This window comes from Narcine bancroftii, chromosome 13 (genome assembly GCF_036971445.1).
Source record: "Narcine bancroftii isolate sNarBan1 chromosome 13, sNarBan1.hap1, whole genome shotgun sequence".
Classification (NCBI taxonomy): Eukaryota; Metazoa; Chordata; class Chondrichthyes; order Torpediniformes; family Narcinidae; genus Narcine; species Narcine bancroftii.
Window position 1 is genome coordinate 75,281,649 of NC_091481.1, and position 13,623 is coordinate 75,295,271.

General features: G+C 49.3%; 2 protein-coding genes across 4 annotated transcripts in view; one reads left to right on the plus strand and one right to left on the minus strand.

Moving 5' to 3' along the window:
- The window catches only part of tunar (TCL1 upstream neural differentiation-associated RNA), a 49,696-nt gene that overhangs the window by 10,970 nt on the left and 25,103 nt on the right, over positions 1 to 13,623 (minus strand). The gene's annotated exons all lie outside the window — the stretch shown is intronic.
- LOC138749054 (HHIP-like protein 1) overlaps positions 11,165 to 13,623 on the plus strand; it is a 34,711-nt gene continuing 32,252 nt past the window's right edge. For 2 of the 3 annotated variants that reach the window (XM_069910111.1, XM_069910113.1), the window contains exon 1: positions 11,165 to 11,872. In XM_069910111.1, coding sequence (XP_069766212.1) covers positions 11,588 to 11,872 — 285 coding nt within the window. In that variant the 5' untranslated portion in view covers positions 11,165 to 11,587. The remainder of the gene's footprint in view (positions 11,873 to 13,623) is intronic. The other variant, XM_069910112.1, reaches the window with a different exon arrangement.

Sequence of the window (13,623 nt, forward strand, 5' to 3'; positions counted from 1 at the left end):
CAGCTCACATATATTCTAGAGAAATCTGTACTCACTCACCTCCCAGACACAACAAAGCAGGTCGTTTACCTTGACCGAGATGTTGGAGAGGAGCAGGGGATTATGGAGGGAATCCCAGAGGTTTGGGCTGGTGTCAAAAGGTATGGTGATGGGATTCAGGGCCGAACAGGAGTACAGGACTGGAGGAATGCAGAGCATCACACACTCCCAGGAGGGTAGATACAGAGTGGAGCTCCTTCTACACTGTCCAATCACACACTCCCTGTGCAGGAACACGGGTTAGATACAGAGTGAAGCTCCCTCTACACTGTCCAATCACACATTCCCAGGGCAGGGACATATGTCAGGTACAAAGTGAAGCTCTGTCTACACTGTCCCAACACACACTCCCAGGGCAGGGACACAGGTTAGATACAGAGTGAAGCTCCCTCTACACTCACTAATCACACATTCCCAGGGCAGGGACACAGGTTAGATACAGAGTGAAGCTCTGTCTACATGTCCCAACACACATTCCCAGGGCAGGGACACAGGTTAGATACAGAGTGAAGCTCCCTCTACACTGTCCCAACACACACTCCCAGGGCAGGGACACAGGTTAGATACAGAGTGAAGCTCCCTCTACACTGTCTAATCACACATTCCCAGGGCAGGGACACAGGTTAGATACAGAGTGAAGCTCTGTCTACATGTCCCAACACACATTCCCAGGGCAGGGACACGGGGTAGACACAGAGTGAAACTCCCTTTATATACTCCAGTGCAGGGAAGTCGTCAAAGGAACAAGGTGAAACATGAGGAGTGGGATCTGTGAGGAGACCAGGGTGGACTGGGGTATGATTTGTCCTCTGAGGGAGACATAGGAAAGCAATGCTCTCCTGCCGTCCAGCTTCTTGCTGCAATGTCCGAATGCAGTGGGCAGGGAAAGCAAGAGGTGAAGGGAAGGCTGGACTAGTGCTGGCACAATCCCCAGTACCTGAAACCCCAATGAAAACTCTTCACCAAAAGATTCACTTATTAAACCTTCTGGAAAAGTCAGCCAGTTGTGAAAGGCCCCACAGCCTCTTGCTGGAAGCTAAATCTTTATTCTCTGTACACTGTCAGTGACGCAAATGTTCAAGGCAGCCTTTCCCCCTGCTCTTGCCTTCAGAGATGTTGTCAGCAAATGGGGAGTTGTGGGCAACTGGCACCGAGAGGTGGGGCAGATCAGACCTGGTCATAATGATTGGCATGGCAGGCTTGATGGATTGAATGGGCTCCTGCTCCTGTTGTGTTTTCCCTCTCTTCCCCAGCCCACATCCTCCCCCCCCCACTCCTCTTTCCATTGCTCCTTTTCCCTCTATCTTTCTGTACCCTCACTCTCTGTACCTTCCCTCTCTCATTCTCGTCCCCTTCCTACCTCCCCCTGTCAATCCTCTATTCTCTATATCTATCTGTTCCCACCCTCCTCATCTCTGTCCTCCCCCTCTCTCCTCTCCCCTCACTCTCCTTTTCTGTCTGTCTTTCTTTCTATACCTCTCTCCCTCTGTCTGCTGTCTCTGTCTTTCTCTCTAACTCTCTCCCACTCTCTCCCTCTTTGTCTGCCTGTCTGTCTGTCTGTCTGTCTGTCTGTCTCTCTCTCTACCTCTCTCCCATTCTCTCACACTCTCCCTCTCTGCCTGTCTCTCTCTCTTCCACAGTCAGTCTCATCTCTCTTTCTCACTCTACCTCATTCCCATTCTCTCCCTCTTTGTCTTCTCTCTCCTCTCTCTCTACCTCTCTCCAACTCTCTCCCTCTGTCTCTGCTCTGTCTCTCTCTCTCTCTCCCTCTTTCTGTCTCTCTCCCTCTCTGTTTTTCTCTCTCCCCCTCTCTGTTTTTCTCCATCTCTCTCTCTCTTTCTGTTTCTCTCTCCTTTACTCTGTTTCTCTTTCTCTCTGTCTCTTCCTGTCTTTTTTCCGTTTCTCTCTCTCTCTCTCTCATCTTCCTCTGTCTTGTCTCTCTTTGATTCTCTCTGTCTGTCTGTCTCTCTCTCTCTCTCTCTCTCTTTCTCTCTCCTGCTAGTCCTTCTGCACCCCCTGTCCCCCGCTTACCCACCCCCTGCCACCTAATTCCAATGGTCAAAGCAAGAGCTGCCACAATTCAGTGCAAATCCTGCTGTTTAAATATTTTTGACTGAAGCCATTTGATGCCAGATCTACCTGAGCCCTTTGCCAAGTTCACACAAAAGGTCTGTTCATTCCGTGCCAGTTAGCTGCGAGAGATAGTTGACAATTCGAGGCAGTGCTGTGGGGTTTGTGGGGGAGGGTGATACAGGGATGGGGGCTCTGTGACTTGGGGGGGGGCAGGAGGTGATTGTGAGATGTAGTGGGGTGGTGAGGTAGGATGCAGGGCGAGGGGTGATTGGGAGGAGCAATGGAAGAGGAGAGGGCTAAGGAACAAGGGAAGAGGGCATTTCCATGGCACCTTCCACAACCTCACTGCATGTTGTGATCTGATGTGCGCAGAGACAGATCCCAACATCCCAGTTCCTCAGAGTTCATTTAACTAATGACCTACTGTGGATACACAACATCTCACTTATCAGAAAGACATGACAGCGACTGCACTTCCTAAGAAGACTGAAGCGGGCAAGGCTATCGGCCACCATTATGCCACCCTTCTACAGGAGCTCTATCGAGAGCATCTTGGCCAGCTGCATCAGTGTAGGGTACACTTGCTGCAGAGAAATGGATCAGGGGTCAATCCACAGACAGGATCACTGGAGTCTTCCCTCCCCATCGACGTGTTGTCTGAAGAGGGTATGCAAAATCATTGAGGACCCTTTCCACCCAGTGCACAGCATCTTTCAGCTGCTCCCGTCGAGGGAAGAGATCCAAGAGGATCAGAGCCAGCACCGCCAGGCTGAGGAACAGCATCTTCCCACCAGCAGTGAGAATGTTGAACGACCAAAGGAACTGCTTGCACTCACCATCGGAGATTATCATATTTACAAAACAACATTTATTTATTTGTATATATGACTTTTTGTTCTGCCTATGTATTGTTTGTCTGTATGTGTTCTATGTCTGGTTGTGTGTCTGCTTGTTTTGCACTGAGGACTGGAGAGCGCTGTTTTGTTGGGTTGTACTTGTGCAACCAGATGACAGTACCGACAATCTCCGACACTCAACAGATTTCCAGATTCTTGCTGTTAACAGTCATGGAACATTGGGATAACTCTTCTATCCTGCCATTATCCGACTCCTGAATGAACAAGTAAAAGAGTCATCGACTGCATCCGGTGCTCCCGTCGTGGCCTTCTCTACATCGAAGAAACTGGATGCAGACTGGGAGGTCACTTCATTGAGCACCTTCGCTGTGTCCATATCGATGACGGGGATCTCTCAGTGGCCAACCATTTCAATTATGTGCCCCACTCAAGCACTGACACCAAACCAAGGCCATCCACAAATTGGAGGAGCAACTCCATCTGGGCCCTCTCCAGCTGGATGCCGTTAACATCAGCCTCTCCGGTTTCTGCTAGCCCACTCCCCTTTCTCCCTCTCTTCCCCATCCATCTCCCTCCTTTCCTCAGCTCTCCACCCTCTTCCCTCTCCATTCACAGAGCCATCCTCCCTCCCCCTGTCCACTGCTGAGCCCTCCCTCCCTTATCCACCTATTACCTCCTGCCTGTAGGTCTGTGCTCCTACCCACCGCCATTTTGTTCAGGGTCCTGCCTACATTTGCTCATACCTTGAGGAAGGACTCAAGCCTGAAACGCTGGTTCTATATCTTTATCTTTGCTCCATAAAGTAGTGTTTGACCAGCTGAGTTTCTCCAGCCTTGTGCTTTTACCAGTAAAATTATGTTGCTCTTTCCCCTTCTCTCTGTTCCAACTGATCCCTGTAAGTCTGCATCTCTGTACAATGCAGGGGTTGTCTTGCAGAAAACAAACGTTATTGCTTCCTCTTGGTACGTGAGGCAATAAAAATGAACTTGAACTGCTACTCCTTTCCCAGGTAAGCACCTGTGATAGTACAGATCTATCACCAATGTACATAGTGTGTATAGTTACCATATCTAGACTGTGCTTACAGCGATTGGCTGAGAGCTAATTCTACTCCACGCGAACCCACATTACGCCTACGTTGAGTTCCCAGACGGGCGGTAGGACACTGTTTCGGTGCTGGACCTAGCTCAGGACGCGGTAGACCCAGCAAACCCCCCAACCCAACCTTCCCCAACTCTTTATTCCCCAGGCCCCGTGCCGCAACAGAAGGACCAACTGCACCCCAACGAGCTGGGCCACCCTGCCGACAACACGACTGGGGAATTGAGCGAAGGAACGGTCGCACCCGACGAGCCCGCTGGCGACACCACTCCTGCGACCCCAATCCCGGCACCACGGCGGTCACGCCGGATGGTCAGACCCCCTGACCGCTACAGTCCTTAACCTACCCCTTCCTTTCATTCTCTCCCTCGTTTTTTTGTTTTTTTTCCAGGGTCAGTTCTCCAAGAAGGGGTGAATGTGATAGTACTGATCTATCACCAATGTATATAGTGTATATAGTTACAGTATCTAGACTGTGCTTACAGCGATTGGCTGAGAGCTTAGCCACGCCTACTGTCTTAAAGGGTTGTGTCCCTAGCCAGGTCGGATCATTCTGGACTGGTCGGCCACCTGTGAAGAGCTCCTGTCTTTTGCTAATAAAAGCCTTCGTTTGGATCAACAAGTCTTTGATTCTTTCGACGAGCTCTACAGCACCATAATGCCTTGGCTCTGCATTTCAGATGTCTGGTTGGAGCGGGCACCCATCCTGAAGATGAGTGGGAGCGGTGGTGGGAGTGTTCACCCTGGATTTAGCTCAGTTCCTTCAAACCAGAGTGGACCTACTGAAGGTTTGGACAGACAAAAGCACAGGGTCTGATGAAGCAGTGATCATTCGTTTCATCGCAAGAAGGATGGAATTTAGGAGCAGGGAGGTTCTGCTGCGACTCTATAAGACCCTGGTGAGGCCGCATCTGGGGAACTGCATGCGGTTCTGGCCTCCTCACTTAAGGAAGGATGGACTGGCTTTGGAGGTGGTGCAGAGGGGTTCACCAGGTTGATTCCAGAGATGAGGGGGTTGGCCTATGGGGAGAGATTGAGTCGTCTGGGACTGTATTTAGATCGAGAGGAGATTTTATATAAACGTATAAAAGTATGAAAGGCAGAGATAGGTAAATTGTTTTCATTGGTGGGGGAGACCAGAACGAGGGGACACAACCTCAAGATCCAGGGAAGTAGATTTAGGACGGAAATGGGAAGGAACTGCTTTTCCCAGAGGGCAGTGAATCTGTGGAATTCGCTGCCCATTGAACCAGTGGAGGCGACCTCAGTAAATATATTTGAGATAAGGTTGGATAGATTTTTACATGGTTGGGGAATTAAGGGATATGGGGAAAAGGCAGAGAGGTGGAGATGAGCCAAACATCAGATCAGCCATGATCTCATTGAATGGCGGAGCAGGCTCGACGGGCTGGATGGCTGGCTCCCGCTCCTATATCTCATGTTCTTAATCCATTTGTCTGACTGCGTTCCTTTTTAACAAAGATGTCACCTCCTCATCATTCCCTGCTCCTGAGTCATTGCTCCTACCCCCTATCCCTCTCCCTGCCCGGCCCTCCAAAGCAAAACGCTGAAGGTCTGAGACACTGATGAGAAGGTGAGGCAGATTTAATGCTGATGGAATTGTAAGAAGTGGAGTTGGGGGGGTGAGACATTGAAACGAGAAGTGGTCCTGACCCGGAACCTTGATTAACCATTTCTCTCCATGGATGCTGAGAAACATTTCAGGGTAATGTTTTTTTGTGCTGCCTCTCCATCCCTCAAATCCTCTCCTCGAGAGTGAGGTGTTGGCAATGAGTGAAAAAGGCAATAAAAGAGAGGAGGAAATATGGGCCATTCAACCCTTCGAGCTGGTCCTGCCACCCCACAAGATAACGATCCCTCAGATGTCGGCTCCTATTCCCATAACCCTCGACAAGCTGTCCTTCTTGGCCATGTGCGTATTCACTGATCACCCCCACAGCTAACTGGAGGACTAAATTCCAAAGAATCCATCAACTCAGGAACGGTTAACATAGCAGTTAGCGCAACCCTGTTACAGCACCAGTGACCCAGGTTCGAATCCAGTGCTGTCTGTAAAGAATTTGTACATTCTCCCCATGTTTGTATGGGTTTCCTCCGGGGGCTCCGGTTTCCTCCCTCCGTTCAAACCCCTACAAGGCTTGTGGATCTATTTGGGCCGGTAAGCCAGAAGGGCTTGTAACTGTATTGTATGTCTAAATTAAAAGTCACCACTCATCTCCCTCTACAGTGTGACCCCATGGTTTGAAGCGATGTCTCTCTAATTCTAAGATTCTCCCCCCCCCATTCTCTCCACCCCCCCCCCAACATAAGGAAGATCATTCTCATAACATCGTTCCCAACCAATTGGTGCCCATCTGCTCAACAATTCCAGGTGTAGGATCACCAATGTCCTGAGGTAAGACTATGTCATAAATAGAGAACACTACAGCACAGTACAGGCCCTTTGGCCCTCAATGCCATGCCAACCTATATATTCCTGCCAAAAAAAAACTAAACCCTTCCTACCTCATAACCCTCTAACTTATTATCATACAAGAGCCTGTCTCTTAAATGTCCCTAATGTTCCAGCCTCCTCCACCACCTCTGGCAGTGCGTTCCAGGCACCCACAACTCTCGATGTAAAAAACCTACCCCTGATTTCTCCCCTAAACTTCCCTCCCTTCACTTTGTACACGTCGTCTGTTCTTTGCTGATCCTGCCCTGGGAAACAGGTGCTGGTTGTCTGTAGTGAACTGGGATTCATTAGAAGTGTGCTGTACTGGCGACTGGTCCTGCTTCCTGGCCCCTCCCCTGGGGGCCCGTATATAACCCTGGTTTCCCGCCTAAACCCAGAACCCTTCTGAAGCCTGTTCATGAACCCTAACTGTGTTGTAAGCTAATAAAAGCGTTAGTTCTCCCTCCAGTTGAGTGCGAGCTACACTATCCACCCTATCTACACCTCTCAGAATCTTGTAAACCTCTATTAAGTCTCCTCTCATCCTTCTACGCTCCAAAAAGTCCCAGCTCTGCTAACCTTGGCCCATAAGATATATTTTCCAATCCAGGCAACATCCTGGTAAATCACCTCCGCACATCTCCACATTCTTCCTGTAATGAGGTGACCAGAACTGAATACAATATTCTAAGTGTGGGTTCACCAGAGTTGCAACTCCTGAACTCAATCCCCCTATTAATGAAGCCCAGCATCCCATCGGCCGTCTTAACTATCCTATCAACCTGTGAGGCACATGGCCAAGAAGGACAGCTTGTCAAGGATTTGGACCCCAAGGTCCTTCTGTTTATCCACACTCTTAAGTAACTGACCATTAACCCTGTGCTGTACCTTCAAATCGACCATTGCATTTCACACTTCTCTGAATTGAACTCCATCTGCCACTTCTCTGCCTAACTCTGCATCCTGTCTATATCCTTTTGTAACCCACGATAACCTTCAGCTCCATCCACAACTTCTCCAACCTTCACATCATCTGCAAATTTAATGACCCATCCTTTCACTTCTTCATTTTGGTCATATATAAATATCACAAAGAGCAGGGACCCCAGAATATATCCCTGCAGAACTCCACTAGTCACTGACCACCAGACAGAACACCCAAACTCCACATAGATAGCACCTGAGGCCAGGATCAATTTGGGTCACTGAAGATGTGTGGCAACTACTCAACTGGCTGGGTCAATATTAATCTGACCATTAAAGTGGCAATATTAAACACACAGAGATGCTGGAGTAACTCAGCTGGGCTCACACCATCCGTAGTAGGTAAGAATTTATTACCGATGTTTCTGGCCTGAGCCCTTCCTCAAGGAATAAGCAAAGAATAAAGGCTGAAGACTGACAGAGGGGAGGAGTCCGGACCAACAAAAGGTGTTAATTGCATACGATAGGAGGAGAGGTGAGAATTGATTTTGGCTCTGTGAAAGGAGACAGAGGGAAAAGGGGGAGAGACAAAGAGAGACCTGGAAGAAAAGCAACAGGGGGATGAAGTAGAGGTATGGGGGTTTGACAGAAACCAGAGTTGTTGTTGTTAATGCTGTCTGGTTGGAGGGTGTCCAGAAAGAAAATGAGGTGTTCCTCCAATTTGCAGGTGGTCTCAGTTCGGCAGTGCATGAGACCATGGACGGACATGTCAGCAAGGGAATCTGGCAGGGAATTGAAATGGGTGGCCACTGGGAGATCCATGCCATTGCAGCAAACAGAGCCGAGGTGCTCATCGAAGTGACCTCCCTGTCAGTGGATAAGACTCTCCGACATTGAGGATACCACATCGGGAGCACCCACGGAGATACACAAGTGAAGCATGGCTTCACTTGGAAGGAATATTCGGGTGCCCTGAATGGTGGTGAGGGTGGAGGTGTGGGTCCACGTGGAGTATCTTCTGCAGTCACAGTGGTAGGTACCAAGGGGATGATTAGTGGGGAGGGAGGAGTGGGCAAGTGTGTCGTGGAGGAACTACCTCAACACCAGCGGTGGTGATGTTACAGTGAAACATTTCTGGTAAATCTAAACTAATTTTTTCCATCAACAAATTCTGCTTTACCGGCTGAACCGATTTTGCTCATATTCCTGAAGAAACATTTTCTTTGCCCTTAATCCCCTTGGTGTGATTTGGAGTCCAAAAGCCTCCTCGATTCCTTGTGGTTTCACACTGAGTTACACTATTTCTCCCAGCTGTTAAATTCTGTGCCTCTCGAGAGCAAGCAGGAAGTCTGTTTCCATTGGCTGAAGTTAACCGGCAGCCACAGAATTTAGAATCGAATGGTGAGGGAAGGAAGGAGGAGGAAGATTTTGTTTGAAAGTACAGGAGAAACAATGTGGCAAGGTATTTAGGACAATGGAGTAAAGTCCAGGGTTCGGAGAGGGTCTAACAGGAAGCCATTTGAATATCCAGTGTGGGCATCTTGCCACACCAAGGTTTTCCCTTGTGTGTTCTTCACTGGTCCATTTGATGCAGAGTGCGGGTTAGGCAAGGGAAATGAGGGGGGGTGGTGATCATTCCCCTCCCCCAAGCTTCTGCTGAGACCCCCTGCAGTGAGAGAGCGGGGATGATGGAGAGATAAGATTCAGGGCACAAAGTTTTCTCAGCACAAACCATAGAACTGTAGAACCATTACAGCACAGCCCTTATAGCCTGTGTCAAATTATTTTTCTGCCTAGTCCCAGTGACCTGCATGGAGTCCATAGCCCTTCATCCATAGACCTGTCCAAATTCTTCTTAAATGTTAAAATTGAATCCGCATTCACCACTTCAGCTTGTTCCACATTCCCACCACCCTCTCTATGAAAAGGTTCCCCCTCATGCTCACCCTACACTTTTCCCCTTTTCAACCTTAACATGTTCTCTGGTTTGTATCTCACCGACCCTCAGTGGAAAAATTTTAAATGCCTCTATCTACACTCATTCTTCTACACTCCAGGGAACAAAGTCCTAACCTGTTTAACCTTTCCCTGTAACTCAGCTCCTGAACTCCAGTCAACATCCTAGTAAATCTTCTCTGCCCTCTTTCCTGTAGTGCGGTAACCAAAACTGCACACAATCCTCCAAATTTGGCCTTAGCAATGTCTCGTACAACTTTACCACAACATCCCAACTCCTGTACTCAATACTTTGATTTATGAAGGCTAATGTGCAAAACGCTCTCTTTACAACCCCGTCTTCCTGTGACAGCAATTTCAGGTAATTATGTATCTGGATTCCTAGACCCAAACGGAATCTCGAAGCCAGAATCTCCGCTCCCTACACCACCATTTCCATCTATTTTTTAAATGGCTCTCCGAGAAGACTATTTGGCCCATCGAGTCTTCTCCGGACAATCTCATCCCCCTCCCCACCTCCAACTTACATCCCTGTAGCCTATTCTTTTCTACAAGCCTATTAAATCCAACCTCCCACACCCCAGATTCTACCACCCAACTAAATACAGCACAATTTAGAGCAGCCAATCAAGCTACTAAGCCACAGGTCTTTTGGAAGTGGGAGTACCTGAGGGAAACAAATGGTCATAGGGAGACGTGCAAACTCCATTCAGTGCAATGAACAGCAGCAAATTCATCAAACTGATTTTATAATTCTATCTGTATATCAAGAAACTTCCAAGTTTTGGGTGTCAACATCTCTGAAGATCCATCCTGGAGCCTCCATGTTGATGCAATCATGAAGGAGGCTCGCCAGCGGCTATACTTTGTGAGATGTTTGTCTCGTAAACTTCTACAGGTGCACCGTGGAGAGCATTCTGGTTGGTTGCATCACTGCCTGGTATGGAGGCGTCAACTCTCAGGGCAAGAGTAAACTTCAGAGGGTTGTTAACTCGGCCTGCGACATCACAGGCCCCAGACTTCACTCCATCGAGGACATCGACATGTGTCTTATAAAAAGCAGCCTCTGTCCTCAAGGGCCCCCCACCTCCCAGGCCCTGCCCTCTTCACTCGGCTACCATCAGGGAAAAGGTTACAGGAGCCTGAAGACAAGCTCTCAGCGGCTCAAGGACAGTTTCTTCCCCTCCGCCATCAGATTCCTGAATAATTAGTGAACCACAGACCCTGCCTGACTTTGACTTTTCGTGGACTATTGTTATTGATTGTTGTAAGGTGGTTTATATGAATATTTGCAGTGCGATTCTGCCGCAAAACAACGAATTTCATGACGATAGATTCTGATTCTGATTCCTAGTTCCTGTTATCTGATTTGTGAAATTTAAATGGGACAGGGAGCTTTTTTCTCCATTCCCTCTCTCTGTCTTTTCCTATCTTGTTTGCCTGTGGCCTCTCCCCAACCCCTGCATTCCTTTCTCTTTCAACCTTCCCACCAGTTTCTCCGCCCATCTCCATGCTCTTCTACTGTGTCAGTCAGCTCTCTTGTCTCCCACACACAGACACATGCTGGCCAGGAACTTGGGTCAGATTAAAGGAAAAGCTCGTGTCTGTGTGGAGAAGCCAGCCGCTCTCCCTCCCTCCCCTGCTCAACACCAAGCCTGCAGACGTCAGGAGAGAGAGAGAGAGAGAGAGTGGGCTGGGAGACGGAAGGAACGAGGTTGTGGGGGCGGTGGGCAGAGGGAAGGGGGGGGGAACTGTGAGAGAGGTGACAGGGAGAGAAGGGAAAGGGGAATCTGAGAAATACAAGAACAGGAGAAACCAGGGAGGGAGGGAGAGAGAGAAGGGTAAGTGGTAAACAGTGAGGCTGTGGAGTTGGTGAGGAGATATCAAGTGAGCATCAGAAAGCAAAACAGTGGGAGAGCTGAGGGTGAAGGACAAAGAGGGAGAAAGGACAAAATCTGGGAAAGAGGGAGAGAGCGAGACAAAGAAAGAGAGAGAGAGGAGCAAAGGAGAAACTGTGGAAAAAGAAATAGAGAGAGTGAGAGAGAGCTTGAGAGCAGGAGAGAAGGAGAGGGAGAGAGGTAGAGGGAGGGAGAGAGAGAGAGAGAACGAGATAGAGAGAAAGAGAAACAGATGATGAGAGGAGAAGCCAAAGGGAGCTGCAGTCTGTGAAGTTCATGCACCGATGGAGATGAGATTCAGCGACAGAATGAAGTACCCCTTCACTGCCAACCTGGTATTTCTGGTAGGTTTGATGCAACTGGTTACTTCCCACCCTCAGTGCCTGGACTTCAAACCTCCGTTCCAGCCCTCCGAGCCCCTGACCTTCTGCACCATGTACTCCTCGTTCGGATGCTGTGATGCCCGCAAAGACTCGGCCCTCTCTCGCAAGTACCACCACATCCTGGACTTCTTCCATTTCTCCGGGATCCCACTCTGTGCCAAATATATCCAGGAACTCCTGTGTCAGGTGAGACCAGCAGCCAAGCCAGGAGGGGTCAGAAACGGGTTTGGAGGCTCAAGGTTCAGAGAGCGTAGATTCGGCGAATCTTGGGTGCAGTTTATGATTTCTGTTGGGTTCCCAGTGGGATATGAAAAGGATAATTCCGTTTGAAGAGTTTTAAAATTTAATTTTAGATATGGCACAGTAACAGGCCCTTCCAGCCCATAAGTCCGACACCGGTAAGTTTTGGAGGGTGGGAGGAAACCGGAGGCCCCGGAGGAAACCGACGCAAACACAGGGAGAAACTCCTCACAGACAGCGTTGGGTTCAAATCCGGGACTCTGGTGCTGTAACAGCGTCGATCCAACTGTGCCACCCTTGCTGATTGGAAGTAGGAGTGGAGGGAGCATATGGGGCCTCAAGGGCGGAGCAGTTAACACCACACTATTTCAGCGCCAGTAACCCAGGTTTAAACCCCCAGCGTCATCTGCAAGGAGCTGTATGTTCTCCATGGGTTACCTCCCACCCTCCAAACACATATAGGGTTCGTTGGCACATCAGTTGATTCCGGTGGTAGAGGCAGGGACAGCACGTTACTCTATCTCTACATTTAAATAAATCAAAATTAAATTAGGGGAACCAAGGGATATGGGGTTAGTGGTGTTGAGGTAAAAATTCAACACTGAAAATTGGACGCAGCACATCTGGGTATTCAGTCTGCCACAGCTAAATGGACGTCCGTGGCACTAAAGGTTTGGAGGGATGGGGACTAGCACGGGTAGATGGGACCATCTTGAATTGGCATCTTGGTCAGTATAGAAGAGATGGGCTGAATGTCTCTCCAAGAGGTTGACTTGCCATTTCCTGTCTGCATGTTCGTACTCTTACTTCACGCTCCCCCTTTGCCCGCCGGCCGTGTGCCCCGTATCCCATGTTCATTGATTTTTTAATTTTCGACATCCAGCACGGTAACAGGCCTTTCTGTCCCACGAGAGCCCGTGCCGCCCATTTTACACCCAATCAACCTACAACCACCCCCCCCCCACCCCGTACATTTCAAACTGGATGAAACTGGAGCCCACGGGGGAAACCCACACAGACACAGGGAGGCAGACAGCGCGGGATCCGAACCCTGGTCCCCATTGCGGGCCTTTGTAACTGCTGCAGTAAGCATGTCACCTTCCATTTGCAAGAGTACAGTAATTCAAAGAAAATCTAGAGTTCAAATCCCACCGCACCAGCTGGTGAATTTTAATGTTTAATTAAATAATCCTGTCATGAAATGAGAGAGCCCGTAAACGTCAAGCAGCGTGTTGTTCAGTGATGTCCTGTTGGGGCAGAGATCTGCTGGCCTTACTAAGTCTGCGCTACATGTGACTCAACTCTACACTGTCTCCTCAGTTCTGGAGTCTGGGACACATCCTGCAAATGATTCAGTAGAAAGCAGGTCTCCAACAGGCTTCTGTCTGTTCCCAGGGACACACACAGAGTCTGACATCCAGAACTGCTGGAAGACCCTCAACTCGCACTTTGATCTGCCCGAAACCTGTCGGTCTTCCAGCACACGGAGATGTGGGTGAGGGAATGCTGCCGACCGGCACATTCCAGGCTGCGGGAGTACGTGCTGAGGGACGCACTGAGGGTTGGCACAGCCAACGCGAGGGCGCTGTGGGGAAGGGGCATAGGCTAGAGTCTGCCCTTCACCAGACACTGAAGGACTGAGACAGAGAGGAAGCCCCTCAAACAATGTGGAGGGGGGGGGGGGTGGAGAAGCAGCA